At 45.7% G+C, this 21678-nt stretch overlaps 1 protein-coding gene across 1 annotated transcript in view; it reads left to right on the plus strand.

Moving 5' to 3' along the window:
• Nucleotides 1–20798, plus strand: part of LOC138739967 (transmembrane protease serine 3-like) — a 46330-nt gene extending 25532 nt beyond the window's left edge. Inside the window, exons 12-17 of the mRNA XM_069892424.1 lie at nt 2831–2996; nt 5909–6078; nt 7884–7979; nt 9261–9406; nt 11329–11481; nt 20745–20798. Coding sequence (XP_069748525.1) covers nt 2831–2996; nt 5909–6078; nt 7884–7979; nt 9261–9406; nt 11329–11481; nt 20745–20765 — 752 coding nt within the window. The 3' untranslated portion in view covers nt 20766–20798. The remainder of the gene's footprint in view (nt 1–2830; nt 2997–5908; nt 6079–7883; nt 7980–9260; nt 9407–11328; nt 11482–20744) is intronic.
• The last annotated feature ends 880 nt before the right edge of the window (nt 20799–21678 follow it).

The following is a 21678-nucleotide window of genomic DNA, read 5'->3' on the forward strand; positions in this document are numbered from 1 at the left end:
TGTAGTCACGGGGAATCCCTTGTTCCTTGTGTCCTTCCTTTTTAAAGTTCCTGACTAACCAGATGAGCCATTTCCCCTTTCAAATAGGCAGAGGAGGTAACATCTGGGTAAGTTTTACTGGGTTCCCTGGCCACCTCGAAGGTAGGTCTGGCACCCGGGTGGATTTTGACCAGGCTTCCCCGGATTGGCCCTTTCAAATAGCCCTGCACCTGGGTCTTCAGCCTAGTAAATTGTCCAATTAACTTCATTTTATAAGGCAATTTAAAAGGACCTAGACAACCATCAGTGTGCACTCAACTTATCTTCCAGCACTTGCTCTGCAGCCTTCTATCCCTGGGTGATTCAAGAGCTCATCCAGACTCTCCCCTTCCAGCGATTCTGCCTCCACCACTTTCATCGGCAATGCATTCCAGGTACTCAACACTCTGGATGAATAAAGTTCTCCTCTGATCCCCTCTAAATCTTTACCCTTTTCCCAAAATCTATGTCCTCTAGTTTTATCTACCTTTGATATGAGAAAAAGATTCCGTCACTTAACCTCATCTATGCCTTTCATAAATTATATCTCCTCTGAGATAATCATTGCCCAGGAGTTACTAAGAAACTGCAGAGAGTTGTGAAAGCAGTTCCAGCCATCATGCAAACCAACCTCTCTTCTGTCCACAATACACAAACATGCTGGAGAAACTCAGCAGGTCACACAGTATCCATAGAGAGTAAAGGGTCACTGGTGTTTTGGGACTGGGCCCTTCATCAGGTATAAGCAAACCGAGGAGGATGCCTGAATAAAATAGTGGGGGGGGGGGAGAGAGGAGAGAAGAGGAGAGGAAGGAGCTGTGTGAGGAGAACAAGCTAATGGTTAAGAGGATATAAAGCTTAGAGTGTCGAGATTAGCTCTCTGATAAGAGAAGGAAGGGCAGCGGTTGGCGTAACGCCTTTACAGCGGCAGCGATTGAGACCGGACTTGGGTTATTTTGGATGTTCTCCCCATGTCTGCGTGGATTTCCTCCAGTTTCCTCCCACCATTCAAAAACGTACTGGGGGTGTAGATTAATGGGGAATAAATTGGGTGGCATAGACCCGTGGGCCAAAATGGCCTGTTATAATGTTGTATCTCTAAATTAAATTTAATAAAAGAAGGGAAGGAGCTGGGGAGCTGGAAGAAAGGAGACATAGGGATGAGGGAAAGAGAGGGACACAGGGTAGGGAGATAGAATCATAGAACACTACAACACAGAAACAGGCCCCTTGGCCATTCTAGTCTGCACCAAACCATTTTTTTTCCTTGCCCACTGACCTGCTCCTAATCCATAGCCCTCCCAGTCAATAGCCCTCCCAGTCCGTAGCCCTCCCAACCAGGTACCTCTCCAAGTTCTTCATTGAGCCTGCATTCAGCACAGAAATTGACGTTAATGCTGTCTAGTTGGAGACTATTTACCTGTTAGCCTGTGTTCCTCCCACGTCCCCTTCCTCCCTCCTCTCCTTTGCTTCTCTCCCCACCCCACCCCCACCCCTCCAACCCACCTTTTCATTCAGGCCCAGGCCCAATACGTCATTGACCCTTTACTTCCTATGGATGCTGTGTGACCTGCTGAGTTTCTCCAGCATGTTGGTGTTTTGCACTTGACCCCAACTTCTGCAGACTTTATTGTCTGACCCCCCCCCCCCTGCATCTGCACCTCCCGCCACATCAGCAAAGGTGCCGACATGTGGAAGGACCCATCCCACCCCGCTTCAGGATATCATGCTCTGACGACAAAGAGAGGACAAAAGAGAAAAGTAAGATTAAACATTGCAAGGGCACTATCTTTTATCAATCAGCGGACCCGGCCAAGAGTCCAATAACAGAAGGAAAAAAACTGTCCATGAATCGGAAGGTTCATCACACTCGTGTATCTTCTGACTGATGGAGGAGGGGGGAGTCAAGAGAATGTTACTGGGGTGAGATATGTTGGCAACTTCCATGGAATAGCCACAGTTATATTGGATGATGAGAGGTTCATGAGGAGTTGAATGGCCACAACTGTGACAAAGCATCTTTGAAAGGGCAGCAACATAGAGTCAGAGAGCGTGGAAGCAGACCCATCTGCCCAACCTACCCATGTTGACCAAAATGTTCCACCCACATTAGCCCCACCTACCTACATTTGGCTCATATCCCTCTAAACCCATCTTATCCATGTTTCGGTCCCATTGCAGCAGAAGGCATGAAGGGTGGGGAGAAAAAGAGTTGGAGAGAGAAAGAGACAAGGTTAGATGGGATGAGAGAGGGAGAGATGGAAGATGGATTGGGAGAGAGAAGGAATGAGAAATGGAGGAGTGGAGTGAGAAAGAATTAGTGAAATTGGAAGGAAAAGAAAGGATAGACACAAATGGAGAGATGGCCAGAGTTGAGAAAGAGACAGAGATGGGAGAGAGGGGGAAAGTGAGAGGGTTGGGAGAGAGAGAGAGAGGTGGGAAGAGGGAGAGAGAGTGAGAAAGAGAGAGAGAGATAGGTGAGAGTAAGAGAGATGGGAGAGAAAGAAAGAGAGAAAAAGAAAGAGAGATGGGGAGAGGGACAGAGAGGGAGAGTGAGAGGGTTGGGAGAGAGATGGGAGAGAAAGAATGAGAGAGAGAGAGTGAGAGAGAGGGAGAGATGGAAGGAGAGAGAATGGGTTGAGTAAGATAAGGAGTAAGTCAATGGAAGGAGACAAGACAACCTACAGAATGAGGGGGTGCTTGGAAAGTAGATGGCATGAGCAAGGAAGAGGGGAGCAAAGGCATTGGCAGAGGGAAGGATGGAAGGAAGGGAAGACTTGGTCCTGAATCACACTTACCTTCCCTTGTGCAGAGTGTGGCTCCAGACTCAGATACTCACCTCGGATCGTCGGTGGGAACCTCTCAGCAGCCGGCCAGTGGCCTTGGCAGGTTAGTCTTCATTTGGACGGGCACCACCTGTGTGGAGGTTCCATCATATCCTCGCTGTGGATAGCAACTGCCGCTCACTGTGTGGCCGAGTAAGTCTCACCTCACAGTTCCAACCTATTGTCAGCAGGGCTGGTGTTTAAGTGGCACAGATGCCAAGCAAAAGTGCAGCCACCGTGGAGATGCTGGGCATCAAATTCTTCCCACGTCTGGATGTGATCTTGTTCCAACGTGTTTAATATACCAATGTTTTTAAATCACTTTTTGATAGAACAGAGGAAATGATACATTTTCTACTAAAATCCTATCAACTTCCAGTGTAGCCGGTGCGATTCGAGGCAAGTTCGGAATGTGATTCTGGTGGGTTTGAAGGTAATGTGGGACTGCTCCCTCCGGGACTCCTTCGTCCAACTCATACCTTCCCAATAATCACCCCCTCAGTACCTACCCCTCTGACTGCAAGAAGTGCTACACTGGCCCAAACACCTCCTCCCTCACCACCAAGAGAAGGAACATTTCAACATTTCATGTGAATCTATAGGAGTCACCTATTGTATCTGGTGCTCCTGTTGTGGAGAGATTGGATGCAGATTGGGACATCACTTCACTGAGCACCTTCGCTCTGTCCACATCAATGACAGGGATATCTTATTGGCCAACCGTTTCAATTCTGCGTCCCACTCCGACATGTCTGTCCATGGCCTCATGCACGTCCAAACCAAGGCCACCTGCTAATTGGTGGAATAACATGTCGTATTCCATCTGGACTCTCTCCAACCACATGGCATTACTATTCCTTGGTCCATTTCTTTCCCTATTCTTCTATCTCCTTTCCACCAGCTTCCCCATCCCCTACCCTTCCTTCTCCTATCAGAGAGTTAAACACTCCAAAATGCTGGAGGAACTCAACTGGTCTTTTCAGCATCAATAGGAGATAAATATATTTATCATGCCTGTGTGAAAGGAGACAGGAATGGAGAGACGAGGGGGGAAGGAAGGGGGTGGGGGGGGGAGGTTTAATGAAAGCCAGAGTAGTCAATATTAATGCCATCCGGTTGGAGGGCGCCCAGTCAGAAGATGAGGTGCTGTTCCTCCAATTTACAGGTGGTCTCAGTCTGGCAGTGCATGAGACCATGGACGGACATGTCGGCAAGGTAATAGGATGGAGAATTGAAATGAGTGGCCACTGGGAGATCTATGATAAATTCTTATCTCATCCCTTAGTATATCCAATTAACACTTTTTGTGGGTCTGGATTCCACCCCGTTGTTTGAATTCTGAGACATTCTGAGATTTCCTGCTTCTGCCTTTTCTGACTTTTCCTTGAAGAAGGGCTCAGGCCCGAAATGTCGGCAATATTTCTGTGTCTCCTACAGATGCTGAAAAGACTAGCTGAGCTCCTCCAGCATTTCGCTGTGCTTACTCCAATTACAGCATCTGCGATCTCTCCTATCAGAGAGCTAGCCTATGCTCCCTCCCTTATCACTTCTCATCTACTTTCTCTTCTAACCCTACCTGTATCTACCGATTATGTCTTACCTGTTAGCCCGTGCTCCTTCCCCTACCCCTTCCCCTCTCCACTCCTCTCCTTTTCTCCCACGTCTTTAATCACGTGTCAGTTTTACCTGACAAAGGGCTCAGGCCCAAAATGTTGGTTAATTGAGTTTCTCCAGCACTTCTCCTTACTGCGCTTTCTTCAGACCCCACCACCACCCACCCCCCCCACCCCACCGTCGACCTGTGTCACTGAGGGAATAGCACAGTAAGAGCAGGGTAAATCCTCCAGGAAGTGGGGAACATTTATAGACAATTCCTGCCATAAACTGAGTCCCAGCCATTTACGGGAGGATGGTCCTCAGCTTTAAATGGCAGAGGAATGTCCCATCCACCTTCGCTCCAGATGTGAACAGCATGCTCTTGATAGACAGGTAGGGTGGAAAGCCTCAGAAGGTCAGTCAGAAATAGAATCAGCACTGAAGGGCAACCATTATTAGTTGGCAATGGTTTAAGAGAGATACACAGGAAACCTCAGATGCTGGAAGCTGAAGCTAAACACAATTTAAAATTTTTAAATTTAATTTTTGAATTAAAACCTGCAGCACAGTAACAGGCCTTTCTGGCCCATGAGCCCGTGCCACCCAAATACACCCATATGTTTTGAAAAAGAATGGTCAACGTTTTGAGCCGAAACTCTTCGCTGAGGCTGGAGAAGTCGCCACCATTCCTTTCCCTCCCTACTGGTGCTGCTCAACCCGCTGAGTTCCTCCGGCAGAGTGTGTGTTGGGTTTTGTTTTAATGAGAGAGAGAGGAGGGAAGGTGAGAACAGGAACGTGGATGGCAGGAGGGACTGATCATTCCAGGCAATTGGAAATAGAAGATATGATGCATAATGAAGCAAAACCCGAACCCAGAGTTCATGCAAGTAGGAGCCCATCAAAGAGATGAGGGAGCTCCTGGAACGCAGAGACAGAAGCAAACTGCTGGTGGAACTCAAAGGGCCAGGCAGCATCTGTGGAGGCAGACGGATGGTCAGTGCTTTGGGTTGAGGCACTGAATCAGAACTAATTTAACTGTAAGTTTTATTTACTTGGCACAAAATATCTTGTACAGTCAGAAAGGTTCTTCTGCGAGCAAACACGTTATCTAAAATATTCATACAGCTGTGTGAAGTGCACCATTTACAGAGTGTGGGTTACAATGAAAAGAAAGATCAATTAGCACCAAGCAAGGGCAATGTGAGAGCACTGTGGTGGGGATCATTCAGGAGCCTGATGGCTGCAGGGGAGAAACTGTCTTTAAGCCTATTGGTGAGCCTTCATTCAAAGAGAAGGGAGAAAAGGGATGGTGTGATCAATTCAAACATTAACTTTATGGAGATAATGATTGACTCTGAGTGACTTTCCGTTTCTGTGGGAACCACAGTCACCTTGAGACCAAGTTGTCATAGAAGAGAGAGATCCTTGCTGAAACTAAAGGCTTCTTTCACTTTGCCCACTGGCTTAAGGTTCATATTTCTGTCCTCGTGGAAAGTGTACGTTGGTATCATAGAGCAGCCCGTAACAGCAAGCTCATCGTACATTGTGGAGAAGATCATACACCACAAGAAGTACAAAGGACAGACTTACGATTACGACATTGCACTCATAAAGCTGGCACGGCCGCTAACGTTTAACGGTAAATTTGACCGCTTTTCTTCAGAAAACTCATGAAAAGTAGCCTTGGATTCTTTCTAAAGTGTCGGATTCTAAAGGCTTCTTTCTTGTGTGTTGGTCATTTGCTCTTTCTCACTGCATCAAGAACTAGCTCCAGTTCCCAGGATCAGAATCCCTTCTCCTTGAGGATTGCAGATTTGTCATCTAAAAGGAAACAATGCCCCAATTTAGACCCAGTTCCTTTGATGTCCGAGCCCATTGCAGGAAAATAATTCATGACTGGCCTCACAGAGAGGCCGCACTAAAGATGACTTTAGGGGATAAATTGTTTTTGTTTGCAAGAGTTAAATGGCATTTAGGTGGATTGGAATAAAGTTAAAATACCATAGATGAAGGAAATCCAAAATTAAACAGAAACCAGTTGCAAGTGTTCAATAGGTCAAGCAGTATCTGTGGAACAAGAAACAAGGGATTACATGTCAGGTTGTAGGTATTTTCCCTAAAATATAACCGTACTCTTTCCATGAGCATTTATCTGTTGAGAATTTCTGGCACTCTGTTTTCTGTGGGAGAAGTGTTTTTTTTTTTACTGTACTCTTTCCTGAGATATAACCCTATTGGTCAATTTATGTAAGTGATTCTTTGATGACCTCACATTTTACTGTAAGGCTTTGGGACAGAATAAGGCCATTTGACCCAAAGCGTCTGCTCCAGTGTTCAAAGCATGGTTGATAAATTTTTCCTCTCAACCCCATTCTCCTCCCTTATCACCATAGCCGCTGACACTCTTACCCATCAAGCCCTCTCAAGCCCTGCGTAAAATACACCCAATGACTTTGCCTCCATAGCTGCCTGTGGCAACGAATTCCACAGATTCACTGCCATTTGGCTGAATAAATTTCTTCTCATGTCCATTGTAAAGGGATGCCCTTTATATTCTGAGGCTGTACATTCTGGTCCTAGACTCTCTCACGCTGGAAACATCTCTTCCAGCTCCACTTTATCCAGACCTTTCAATATTTGGAGGGTTTAAATGACATCCCTCTCATCAATCTAATCTCCAGTGAGTAGACACCCAGAGCCATTAAATGTTCCTTGTACGGTTCATCTCTCTTCCATGGATCATTCTCGTAAACCTCCTCTGCTCTCTCTCTACTAGCGTTACCTTCCGTTGATTTGGAGCTGAAACTGTTTGCAGTGCTCCAAGTACGATCTGATCAATGCCTCTTAATGCCTCAGCATTACACCTGTGTTTTTGTGCAATCAACGAAGGTCAAATTTCTCCCCTGAGTCACCTCTATGGTCATGCCTCAGTTCAGCCAGAGATGCAGAGGATCGTGGTTTGAGATATGGAAACTCACCTCAGGGCAGAAGAACATTTGCTTTCATCCAGGTCTCAGACTCCACTTACTTATGGAACAGTTGCAGTATTCTTCATGTCTAGGGGTCTTTTGCAACTCACGGAATGACCCAGCAAAGTTCCAAGTCCCTGCATCCTCTTGTCATCCAGCTTTATTGGCATCAGGAGATGCTATGTAGTTAACCACAGAATATTCCTGGGTCCAACACTGGGAAATGGGGAGTCATGTCCTGACCCAACAGTCATAAAGTTCTGGGCCTTGTTTTCATAACTTAATTGCCATATCTCCAACTGTCTCTGTAACCTCCTTCAGCATGACAAATCTCCAATTCAAATTTCCACCTCTCCAACACTTAAAACTACTTGGGCCCCAATGTCTCTTATCTCCAACTAACTCATTGTGCTTTGAAATTGTAGCTTGAAATGGTCTGATAAGAAATAGTCTCTGCCTCTTCTTTCAAATGTAGATTGGGTTCAGCCCATCTGTCTCCCAAATTACGGACAGGAATTTCCAGATGGCAAAGGTTGTTGGATCTCAGGCTGGGGTCTGACCAATGAAGGAGGTAAGGAGAGTTTTATCAATGGTTATGCGATTGCAACCATTGTGGTAGCTGAAGGATCAGCCAAGGTCATCTTCTGCTGGGTATAACAATATATTCATCTGTTAAACGAGCAGTGGAGCAGCTGCAAGAGACTATAAAACTAGGGTGGCCATTCCAAAGGAGGACATGGTCAAAGGTTACTTTATATTACCATATATATTATGGCAGCCCCCTCGGGGCGCCTCACAAAATGAAGAACAAAAGCGACAATCCAGCAGGCTGCACGAAGCCCGCAGTGCTGCCCTCCAATTGGCCACAACTTAAAGGAGCCCAACTGGCCTATCAGGGAAAGCTGATCACAAATGCACTGATCAGCACTGAGAGGGTTTTGACCACACCCCTTAGCTTGAGAATAAAAGCAGGTCTGAGAGCCCAATAAAGCTCAGTGTTAACTACGTCATTCGTTCTGGGAACAGCGTGTTCTTTCTGAACTAACCTGGGAAATGGGGAGTCATGTCCTGACCCAACAGTCATAAAGTTACAGGCTCTGCAGGGCCATAGATTGTAGCAGCTAGCATATATATGTGTGTGTGTGTGTGTGTGTGTGTGTGTGTGTGTGTGTGTGTGTGTGTGTGTGTGTGTGTGTGTGTGTGTGTGTGTGTGTGTGTGTGTGCGTGCGTGCGTGCGTGCGTGCGTGCGTGCGTGCGTGCGTGCGTGCGTGCGTGTGTGTGTGTGTGTGTGTGTATAAATATAGTGCATTTTATAAAAGATATATATTTTATAATATTTAAACTGTATTGCAATAACAACAAATGCAAACACTGTACATAAATATGGTAACCTATGACCATGTCCTCCTTTAGAATGGCCACCCTAAAACCAAGGAAAGAATTAGGCCAGTTGACCCATTGAGTCTACTCCACCATTCAAGTCGTGGCTGATGCATTTTCTTTTTGCCGGCAGTCTCTCAGACTTTGATGAAGGGCTCATGCCCGAAATGTTAGTTATGTATCTTTGCCTTTGCTACATAAATGCTCCTCCAGCATTTATTCAACCTATGCTCTTTATAATTTGTATTTTATAATTTTTTATTGCAAGTGTAAAAACAAGAAAAATATACAGAGTAATTACCATAAAAATGAATATTGCAACTAATTACAAACAGACAGAATTTAATATTAAATCTCTTGTTCCTGCAGAAAAAAAATGTGCCCTTTATAATTATATAACCCTTTCCAGACTTCGCTTTACTTGGTTTCCATCTAGTGAATCTTCCTAAAAGCCATGTTATTGTAATTCCAGCAGATGAAATTTCACTCAGGCTGAGAGAAGCCAAGGTTCCTCTGATTCCCAATCACATCTGCCGCCTGCCAGATGTTTACTATAAGAGAATAAGCTCCAGGATGATTTGTGCCGGCTATCTGCAGGGAGGCGTTGATACCTGTCAGGTAAGGCTCCAAACAGTGCGAGGAACTTGCCCAAACACTGTATCTTTGGCTGATACCTCGCTTGTGCAGGCTCATCTCAGAGGTCCTGATCAACAATGCCCAGCCTCAGCTATATGCTGTTAACGCCTGATCACGTTACCTGCAGGTATTGCATTTACCTGTGTTACTTCATTGGCTTGGATTTCCTTGTGTTTTGCTGGCTATCCACAAATACACATATCTAAACAAAGCAGCCCCAAACTTCCTGATGATTTATTTGAGGCCACTTACTAACCTGGGCTGATTCTGAATGTAAAATGTGGTGCAAGAGATCACAGGAAAAGTCCAATTTTTAGACTAGATTCTGCTTCTGAGAGGAATTCTCAGAATGATCATGAGTTTATTGTCATATACATATGCACCAGAATTCTAACTTGCTGCAGGTGAACAGGTACTTTGTAAAACAGTGAAAGACAACTAAAGAAAAATTACAATTGACCTATGGGGACTGGTAGATGCCAGATAAGGAAATTGTCTGGTTGCTTGAGATTGCATTGTGTGAATTGATGTACTGTACACTAGGGGGCGCCAGTGTTAAGCATTCATATTTTTCACCTATTTATTTTCCACAATTATTTTGCCTGTTGCTTGAGGCTGCCAGTTGATTTTACTGCATTTTAATTGAATTTAAAAAATAGACAGATAGATCGATTTTACAAGATAGATTACGAAGATAAAAGAAAGATGGAATACTTTTTTTTAATCAAAAATGGATTAAAGTATTAAATGTTTCTAAGCATTCATGTTTTATTTTAGGGGATGTTTATTCTCCAAATCTCAATCCCTTGCTGTGTTTGAAGGGGCTTTAATTCTATTTCTCTCTGTGCTTTCTATTTTTACAAGATATTGTGGAGCTTGCCAACTCTTTGCAAACCTTTGAATGAGACAGAAGAAAGAAAGCTTTCCTCTGTATCTCATGCCAATAATCTAATCTGATTGGTTCGTCTTTGAACACATTGGTGGAACGGTTAGCATAATGGTTAACACGAAGCTATTATAAATCTGGCGCTGTCTGTAAGGATTTTGTATGTTCTCCCACTGCCTGTGTGAGTTTCCTCCCAGAGGTCTTCCCACCCTCCAAAAACACACACGGCTGTAGGTTAATTGGGATATTTGGGTGACACAGGCTCGTGACCTGAAGGGGCTATTACTGTGCAGCATGTCTAAATTTTTTAAAATGTAGAACAATTTAAATCAATTTCCATTGATGTAATGTCGAGTTCATTTATAAACGTAGAGAGGGAGGTGGGTGGAGCTGCACCACTGATCATAGCCGTACATAGAGCGGTCATCTGGGGGCTCGTCAGCTGGGACAATGTGGATAGAGCTCCGGAATAAGAAAGGTGCAACTGCCATGATGAGGTGGCGTTATAGGGCTCTCACTCAGGAAGATACAAGAAAGATAAGCAGTAACAAAAGCATTGGAGAAACTCAGCAGGTCACATAGGAAGTAACTGACAAAGCCTGAAGGCATAAAATGTTGGTTACCTATGGATGCTGTGTGACTTGCTGAGTTTCTCCACCACGTTTGTGCGTTGCAGCTGCAATGTTTAACTAAAGGTACGCAGTCAGTGCCTTTCAAATGCCAGGTCCTTTCTAAGTGACACAACTCCAAGCACCTTCCTTAAGCCAAAGGCTTCTAGTTTTAGACACCTTATCCAGGGAGAAATGTTGCCCATTTTCTGCCCCATCTATGCCCATCGCAAGTTTTCACACCTCTCATGAGTCCTGCTAAAGTTTCCCGTTTTCGGCACCCTCTCTTCACCACAATCCCTTTTAGGGATTCTCCATGCCATGCTCCAAGTGCAGCCTGACCAACGGTTGTGCCCCATCCATGGATTTTCTGTTCACCTTAGAACTTTCCATTTGGATCTCACACACAGGGAGACAGCGGAGGGCCACTTGCCTGCAGTGAAGAGAGCGGATGGAAATTAGTCGGGATCACAAGCTGGGGAGCGGGCTGCGCCAACCAGAACAAACCTGGCGTATATGCGAGGGTCACTGAGTACCTCGACTGGATTCATGAGCATATGGAGGTATGAGCATAGCTGCTACCCCGGTCTTGCATTGGGTTTCTTTCTCTTTCCTCGTGTGATAACAAAAGCTGGGGTTTTGGCCCGGGAATGGAGGTCACAAAACTTTGAAGGGCAGATTTAATAGCAGGGGCCCATGAGGCACTAAAAAAAATCCAGACACCTCTTGGCACATAGACACTTTCACTAGGTGAGAGATAACCAAGGAAGTCTGCAGATTCTGGGGCTGAGTGCAATACATAAAAGTGCCAGAGAACTTTAGCAGGTCATGCAGTGTCCATAGGAAGCAAAGGGATAGGACCAACATTTTGGATCTGAGCCCTTAAGGTATGAGCCAAGTAAACATATTCAGGAGTCTGCCTGCTTTTGGATGAGGGGCTCAGGCCTGAAACATTGGTTCTATCCCTTTACTTCCTATAGACGCTGTGTGACCTGCTGAGATTCTCCAGCTCTTTTTTGCATTGCACAATAGTCATGGTGCCTGCAGACTTCCCTGCTTTAATTGCAGATGCTGGGGTCAAGCGCAAAATGGACAAAAAGTGCTGGAGAAACTCAGCAGATGATGCAGCATCGATCGAAAGTAAAAGGCAGTCAACATTTTGGGCCTGGGCGCTTTGTCGGGAGTGTCAAAAGTCAGGCAGACGTCTGAATCAAAAGGTGTGGGAAGGGGAAGAGGGTAGAGCACAGGCTAACAGGTAAGAGGTATTAGGTGGGTACAAGTAAGAGGGTGGAAGAGAAAAAAGCTGATGAGGAGAGAGCAGAGGGGCTAAGAAGGGTAGGAGAAGGAAGGAAAGGGGGGGGGAAATGAGGGAAGGGAGAGAGGGGTGAGGGAAAGGCAGAGCTTCTATCTAGCTTCTTCCAGCTTCTCTCCCATTTCTTTTATCAAAGATCTATCCTGAATCATTTACAAACCATCTCCACCAGAACAGCTTCCAAAACGTATACCAGTTCACAATCAGTCTTTGCTATTCCTTTGTACATTTTTCATCACAGTGAAGTGATTGGCACATGTACATCTGATTTTATGTTTTGTTTTCGGAAGAATGTAAAAAGTCTTTTGCACAGAGAAGGGGAATCAGTAAGCTGAGGACGTCGGTTTAAGGTGAGGGGGGGGAGAGATTTAACAGGAACCTGAGAGGTAACCTTTTTACGTAGAGGAGACATGATTAATGAAACAAGCTGATGGCAGAAGTAGTTGAGGCAATGTATGTGGATACATTAGAGGGAAGGGCAAACATTTGTTGCCACAGGTGCCTGTAGAGGCCAAGTCATTGGGAGTATTTAAGGCAGAGATTGTTGATAAGTTCTTAATTAGCAGGGCATTAAATGTTATGGGGAGACAGGCAGGCATTGGGGCTGTCAGAAAATGGATCAGCTCATGATTGAATGGTGGGACAGACTCAATGGCTGAATTTCTGCTCCTATGACCATAGTGCAGTCAGGTGGGGTTAGTGTGAGCCAGCATGGGCCTGTTTCCCCACTGTATAACTCTATAGCTCTGCAACTCTATATCTATTTGTGTTGTACACCTCCATTATCCCTCTAATATGTCACATGTTAATATGGAAATTCTATCACCATGTATTTCTATCTCCTGAATTATAATTTTGTTCCTTTCTCTCCCATCACAACTGGGCTAATTAATTTAAGCTCCATCTCCATCCAGTAATGTTAAAACTCAGAATTATCATTATACACCTGGGAAGGAAATCTTCTGCCCTTACCCTGTGTGGCTTCGGTGTGGTCCAAGACCACATCAAGGTGGTTGATTCACAGTGCAAGGGGAATTAGGTATGGAGGAGTGTCAAAATCACTGGTGACATCCATAAGTACACGACTGGTTAAATGTAGAAAGTCACACTCTCCAAATCTTTCACTCAAAATAATTCACAAAAAGTATGACCTGCTGTGAAATGTTTCACAACAGTTCAGTAAGAACCTTGCTTTCTGATATCTCGTTTTTAAACTGAGCCATCTGTAATACTTGTGCGTTTTTTTTAATTCTTTCTGATCTCCCAATCATATTTTTGGCCCTGGGGGATATTAGGAAATAATTGTGTTTTTGATACCATTTAAAGACTCATATAAAATAAATAGGGCTGGGAGAATCACCTGGGGCTGAATTTAATGGTAAGCCATGATATGAAAAAAATAGATCTCAATTCTTCAAGTTTAAGTTTATTCTCATCTGATCATGCATATACAACCCTACAAGACAGTATCTGTCCGGACCACGGTGTACAAACAAAAACACACATCAACCGCTTAAACAAACATATTTCTAGCTGGATAGGTGAATCCGGAGTGGAATCCTGGAACCATATTTTTCTAATTACCAGACTGATTCAGCCCTTCATTTCCCTCTGTTCAGTTGCAGCTGCAGGTGATCCAGTTTATTTTGGGGAGATTGTACATTTGAAAATAAAATTGTTGGGAGTGCAGACCTGGATTTGCTTTGAGTCATCCACGACCGCTAGCTTGTTTAGCCTGCTACCGCTTTCTGTCTGTTTCCAACGCCCTCTTCCCTGAGGTTCAGTTTAGGTTCACCTTGCTGCCTTCCTTCATCAGTGTCTTCCATGATCTGGTTCTCTAGCTTGATAGACCTACAGGTTTTAGTGTTCCTCCCATTTACCAGACTTTTCCAGTTGTAAAGTTGAACAGAACCAGAGAGTGGCCACTGTGTGGTGTGCTGTTAGCCAGAATCAGACACACACAAGGAAAAGACTATACAACAGGCTTTAATCCACAAAGACTTCCACAGAGATATTGTAGCTGCAGTAACTCTGAGTGAGACTTCGGGACGCCGGCGCAGGCTTATATCCCGGAGGGTGATTGACACCCAACCAGGTGGGGCTTGATCCCTTTAGGCCAACTGATTGACAGCCGGCCAGGTGTTGTCATGTCCCCTTACACTCCTGCAGGTACAGAGGTTGCCCCCTGCAGTAGGCTGGTGGCGTACCACCACATTTACCCCCTTCTTTAAAATTGTCCCGGGGGGGGGGCTGTAACAAGGAATCACACCCACTATGTACATACAATATTTACAGGTAGAAACGATCCGGCAGCCGCCGGGGTCTCTGTGACCGTCGTAGGACTGGCTCCTGGTCACTAGTCGGAGGGGAAGTGGGGAGGGGGGCTGGCAGCAGGGGTCAGAGTGGCTCGTGAGGTGCCGGGGTCGATGTATGAGGGTCGTATTGGATGGGTGGGGGGGTGGGTTCGTCTCCCAAGGCTGAAGTGGGCCCCTGGTGGTCAAGTGGGCCCCTGGTGGTCAAGTAGGTCCTGCGTGCCCCATAGCTGTCTGGGGACGGGGATGTATGCCCGGTCAGCGTCGTCCTGAGCTGGAGGATGGCATGGTGTGGTGGGTGCTCCTGCTGGTGCCAGGTCCCTGGTTGAGATGGTGTCCTCCCTGCCACTGGCGAACCTAACGTAGGCATAGCTGTGGTTTGCATGTAGGAGGGAGACCTGCTCGACCAGGGCTTTGGCCTTGTGTGTACGTACATGCTTACACAGGATCATCGGTCCTGGGGACATAAGCTATGCTGGGAGGGACATTCCAGTCGCCGACCTCCTGGGGAATGAGAGCAGATTTTCGTGAGGGGTCTCATTGGTAGCTGTGCACAGCAGCAACCGAATGGCATGGAGCGCCTCAGGCAGGGCGTCCTTCCAGTACTCAGCGGCCCACCCTTTCAACCTAAGAGTCAGGAGGACTGCCTTCCAGACCACCCAGTTCTCACGTTCTACTTGCCCAATGCCTCTCGGGTTATAGCTCGTCATGCGACTGGTCGCGATGGCCCTCGCTGTCAGGTACTGGTGCAGCTCATCACTCATGAAACTAGACCCCTGGTCGCTGAGGATGAAGGCGGGGTAGTGAAAATCTGCCCCAGAGCACTGATGACAGTGGCCGTGGAGGAGTCTGAGCAAGGGATAGCGAAAGGGAAGCATGAGTACTCGTCCACTACCATGAGGAAGTAGACATTTCGGATGGTGGAAGGCAGGGGCCCTTTGAAGACCATGCTGAGACACTCGAAAGGCCGAGTAGCCTTTTCAACATGGGCCTGGGTCAGGTGGAAGGCAGAAGTTGTCGTGGGGACAATGTCACCGCCCAGCATGTGCACGTGGAGGGGTCCGCGGGGGAGGTGGGGAGGTCATAGAGGGCCGCTGAGCTGCCTGCAGGTTTTGAGAGGCACACTTTTGCAAAGTGGCCTTTCTTGCCACATAGGGAAAAATACTGGTTCCTAGCTGGGCAGTTTTGGCGCGATCGTCGATCTGACCCACACCAGGACCCACAGTACTTACAGGGGCACCGGGCGCCTGCCACAGCGACGTTCTCCTCCCCAGCTTAGTCTGGGGCTGCAGCTGCAGTGTGAGAGGGCCATGAGAGAGCCTGGGGGAACCTGGAATCGAAGGTTTCGATGTGCAGGGCTGCAGCTTCCATGGTTTGAACCACTTCCACAGTCTTGGTTAGGGCGTAGATATTGTCTTCCAGCAGCTTCTGCCGGATGGCCCACGAGTGTAGCCCTCAGATGAAGGCATCCCGGATCAGCCTCTCAATCTCCTCTGCATCTACCCCGGTGTTCAGCCAGACACGGTCGGGCCAATTCTCGCAAGTGTCCCAGGTAAGACTCAGCCGTCTCCCAGGGTTGCTGGGCTCGGGTTTTGAGGAGGTACCTTGCACAGACCGCATTCATGGGGGCTTGTACAATTTCTCAAGAGTGTCCATTGCGCTCTTCTCCTTTGGTTGCCTGGAAGGCGTGGGGACCCAGCTTTGACTGGAGTAGGACCAACCTCTTCCGATCTGAGTCCAGGATGCTGCGTTCGTGTGCCTCGATGATTGCCTCGACCGTGTGCTGCCAGATCTCGAAGCGTGTCTGGGCTTCCGGATGGCATGGGTCGACTTTGAGGCTCCCTGCGCTCAGGAGTTTTTCCATGGCAGCCATGGGAAAATTTTGTGGATTAAATTGTGGTGCGCTGTTAGCCAGAATCAGACACACACAAGGTAAAGACTGTACAACAGGCTTTAATCCACAGAGCCAGGCTGGCTGTAGCTGCAGCAACTCTGAGTGAGCTTCGGGATTGACAGCCGGCCAAATGTTGTCCTGTCCCATTATACTCCTGCAGGTACAAAGGTTGCCCCCTGCAGTAGGCCGGTGGTGTACCACCACACACTGCAACAGGTACATTTTCTCCTACAGGATGCTCTGTTGTACTACTGGTCCCCACTATTTATTTGTCTGCCTGTGGGCATACTCAAAGGTAATCAGCCATTTTTCAAGATAACCCCCCCTTGTATTCTTTGGAAAAGTCCTATTGGCTGTTCCCAACTCTATAACAAGATTTTTCCTGGCTTGGTTTTCAAAGTCCTTTTGTAGTTCCTCAACATCTTTATATAATCCAGCCGTGTGTGCAAAACCTCTGGCAGTTGCCTTCAAGCTTCAAGGTCCCTTTATTGGCATGCAAATTGTTCACAAAACTATTTTTCTTTGCCTCTAAAGGCACAAGAAGCAGATGTGAGTCCCTTAGAGATACTGAGTGTCTGCCACCTCCTCCGATGTCATCAGGCCTTTTTTGTGGCGAAAAACTGCATTATAGCTGTCTCAAGTGAAAAAAAAGGTGATTTTACCTTTTATGGTGATGACCTATAAGGCGGACGGCCCCTTTATGCACGGCTGAGTCAGGAGCTGGCTTCCAGAGCTGAGGGAGGCGGGGCGAGTGGTGCAGTAGCACCGCCCATCGCCGTGACTTCAAACTTACATGCTGAGAAGGGAAAATGGCCTGTACCCAAGAATGGTGACTGAAGGGCAGGTAAGAGCATTAGTGGAGGTCTGTGCAAGCAGTCTTAGGACTCAGGCAGATGTCCTGCTCAACGTTATAGCCTCTATTAACCACATGAGTTTTTAAAAAAATTGCACTCCTGGATCATGGGCAGATGGCATCAGCCCTCCCCTTTGTATCTGCTTTCAGTAAAGGAGGTGGACTACACTCCACCTTTAAGTGTACCCCCCCACCCCCAGCAGATGGAAGCTGGAGCATATTCAAGCAGTCCATCCACCTTTGGACCTTTTATGGAGGTAAGTGAAGTGATGTAAAGACAGAGATTTGCCTTCTCGTAACCTCTGTAGCCACACAGCCTCTTGTCCATTCCAGAGGTGATCCTGAGCTCCAAGCGCCTGAGTCTCCCTCCTCGGCTGCTGTTTTGAACCAAAACTGTCAGCGCCTGCAGCCCTTTGGAAGCCCTGCTCGCCATTGGAAGCCCCCAAGAATCCCGATACCTGGTTCCCCCAAGTATGTTTCCAGTAGCCCTAGGCCTGGGGTTAGCTCTTCATCTGCCAATCGCCTTGGACCCCTCCTTGATAGGCATCTCCTTCTCGGCACTGGAGTTTATTCCCACACAGGTAACCTATGCCAGACTGCTGAGCTTGCATTGTTTAGCTTGTCTAAAATTTGTCTTCTCATTATACCTTGATTCTCCCTGAGGGAATAGGGGTCAAATATTTATTTAGGACCCTTTAGATCCACCACAGAGTATCTTCAATCTACTGTCCTTAGGATGGAAGTCGAGGAGCTTCAAAATCAGATCTGCTAGGCTGGGAAATAGTTTTTAAAATTAAAAAAACATCATACATAACGGTAACAGGCCATTTCAGCTTGAGTCCGTCTTGACCAATTTAGACCTAATTAACCTACACCCCTGGTACATTTCTTCCCAAAGGCTGTGAGATTGATGAACGGTATCCTGTAACTGAGTAAATCATTCCAAAATATTTATATATATTGTATTTATTTTAAATGTTATCTTTGTGTACATATGTAATTAATATGGGCTGTTGACTGTATTTTGTATGCATGTGTGTGCATCATGGTTCAGAGAAACACTGTTTTGTTGGGTTATTTATTTACAGTCAAACAATAATAAACTTAAACTTGGAGTTTAACAAAGTGAGATATGATTTGATGAAAGTATATAAGATTTTGTGGGGTCTTGGCAAGGTGGATATGGAGAGGACTTTTCCCTCAGGGAGAATCAAGGTTCTGTATAATGAGAAGACAAATTTTAGACAAGCTAAACAATGCAAGCTCAGCAGTCTGGCGTAGGTTACCTGTGTGGGAATAAACCCCAGTGAAGCAATGCTCCCGGTGAATATCGTCAATAGAGAAAAGGGAGACCCCAGCTGATACAATCCTAGCCTCTTCACATTACCTCTCAAAACAATTCTACATTCCACATACTAGCCTAATAAAACTCTCTGGAATGAAACATGAAAGTGTGCAGAAGCTGTGATTGTAATGAAAACACAGAAATGCTGGAAGAACTCAGCAGGTCTTGCAGTGTCCACAGGAGGTAAAAATATACTCATCGAAGTAATATCGACTTCTCCGGTTTCTCCCCCCATCTATCCCTATTTTTCCTTTCCTCTAGCTCTGACTCTCTCTTTCCCTATCTCTCTCTCTCCTTTCCAACAGATCTGCATTCAAGGAGCCATCCTGTTTCTCCCCCCCTCCCCGATCAATTCTCACCTTTCCTCTCCTATCCTCCTATCCAAGTCCAAGTATCACCTTTTTCTGTTGGTCGATGCTCCACCCCCTGCTCATTCTTTCCTCCTCTCCCATCCTTTTAATTTAGTCACCTGTCTGATTTTTTTCTCATACATTGAAGAAGGGATTGGGCCTGAAACACCAGTGATATATCTTCACCTCCTATGGACACTGCGAGGCCGGCTGAGTTTCTCCAACATTTCTGTGCTTTCATTCATAATATAACTTCCTGAACTGATTTCCATGCTTTATTGAATTTAATGATTTTTTTATTATCATATACACAAAGTTAAAGTGCAAAACATTCTTTTGCAAGCTATCCAAGCAAGTCACCTCTCCATAGTACAACAGAATCAGAATCAGGATTTATTGCCATGAACAAGTCATGAAGTTTGGTGTGTTGCAGAAGCGTCAGAGTGGAAACATACATATTATAATCATCTTATGCCATTACTGTAAACAAAAAAAAACAATAAAAGGGAATGAAAAGTAAGGCAGCATCTTTGGTTCATTGATTATACAGGAATCTGATGGCCGTGGGGAAGAAGCTTCCCTTGTGCCACTGAGTGCTCATCTTCAGGCTCCTGTACCTTCTCCCTGATGGTAGCAGAGTGAAGGGGGCATGGCTTGGATGATGGGGGTCTTTAAGGATAGAGGCTGATTTTTTAAGACATCATGTCCTAGATCGAGTGAAGTCTGGTGCCTGTGATTTTGCAGGCCATGTTAACAACTCTCTGGAGTTTATTCTTGTCCTGAGAGTTGGCACCTCCATAGAAGACAGTGATGCAACCAGCCAGAATGCTCTCCACAGTACACCTGTAGAGGTTTATGAAAGTCTTCAGTGACATACTGAATCTCTTCAGACACCTCACAAAGTATAGCCGCTGGTGAGTCTTCTTTGTGATTGCATCAATGTGGAGGCTCCAGGACAGAACTTGGGAGATGTTGCCACCCAGGAATTTGAAGTTCTTGTCCCTCTCCACTACTGAGGCCTCAATGAGGACTGAGTCGTGTTCCCCTGACTTCCTCCTGAAGTCCACAATCATCTCCTTGGTTTTTCTGACATTGAGCAGAAGGTTGTTGTCGTTAAACCATTCAATGAGCTGATCTATCTGCCCCCGTACTCTTCCTCCTTCCTATTGTGATTCTGCCGACAGCTGTGGTGTCATCGGCAAACTTGTAGATGGCATTGGAATTGTGCCTGGCCACACACTTATGGGTGTATAATGAGGAGAGCAGTGGGCTAAGTGCGCATCCTTGGGGTGTGCCTGTGTTGATAATCAGTGAAGAGGAGACGTTGCTTCCAATTCATACTGACTGTGGTCTTCCATTGAGAAAGGCAAGGATCCATTGCAGAGGTGGGTATAGAGGCCTAGACTCTGTAGCTCCTTGACCAGCACTGAGGAAATAATGGTATTGAAGGTGGTGTCAAATGAAAAACGAAATACAGGGATAGTGTCACATAAGAAAAAAAAAGTCTTGGGTGTAGTGTGAAAGAAAAAAGTGCAGTTAAACAGTGCAGGGCATCAGCTTTTACTTGTGAGACTTAAACATTCTTCCTCAAATAAAATCAAAAACTGAATGCAGTGCTCCATTTGTGGTCTCTTCGAAACCCTGTTTGACTGAAGCAAATCCTCCAAATTGGGTATTCAATTCCTCAAGAATGGAAGGAATTTAAAAAAATATAACATACTAGTACACAATCATGTTTTTAATTTACTTTTATTTCACAGAAGGAAGAGTCAAAGGGCTGAAGATAGCAAAAATAAAACATTTTAATAAAACCATGCCTGTTTAGTCCTAATTATACAATGAGGTATTTCTCAACATAAGTATTTCATTTTGAGTATATTACATGGCTTACCCTTGGGAGCGGGTGTGAATTGCATACAGTTTTACAGAGAATACAATTTTACAGAGAATACTTCTTTTTTTAAAGTGTTTGCCATTTATTTCTGTTTGAGTGGACCATCTGATATGGATAATGAATGTTTAGAATTGGTTGACCTTTGCTAATCGCACCACTAATTCCGTGATTGTCAGTGGTTGCATCGTTGGCCACGAGATAATGTCTGTGCTTTCATCGGCTGTTTCTGTGGAAACCTTCATTTCTGAAAACTGTTTTACTGTTTCCGTTTTTTTCCGCCCAGAATTCTGTCTCATATCCCTCATTTCAACATTGCCCAGTGGAAGGTTGGGGTGTTGTCATTGGTAACTATACATTCTGACAAACAATTGTGCATTGACAAAAATCACCCACTAACGAATTCAGCTCAAAGCAATTTATTTGTTTGAACTTGAGCATGCAAGCATTAGAAGTAGGAGAAGGTCAAATATGTCTCCAAACCTGTTCTACCATTGATCTGATAGGTGACCCCCCTCCCCCCCCCAACTGCCCTCTCGTGTCTGTTCTTCATTATACTGACTCTCCAAAACTCACTTCGAAGAGTTGACTAATCTAGGATGGCACCTTAAAGATGTACAAGTTTGTAAGGGGAAAATGGACATGTTAAACACCGAAGATTGTCGATGCTGAGGTCGAGACACTGTGCTGGAGAAACTCACCTGTGAACTGGAGGAACAACACCTTGTATTCACATCTTGGCACTCTCCAACCAGACAGCATTTACATCCACTTCTCCAATATCTGGAAATACTCTCCCCCAT

This window comes from Narcine bancroftii, chromosome 7 (genome assembly GCF_036971445.1).
Source record: "Narcine bancroftii isolate sNarBan1 chromosome 7, sNarBan1.hap1, whole genome shotgun sequence".
Taxonomy (NCBI): Eukaryota; Metazoa; Chordata; class Chondrichthyes; order Torpediniformes; family Narcinidae; genus Narcine; species Narcine bancroftii.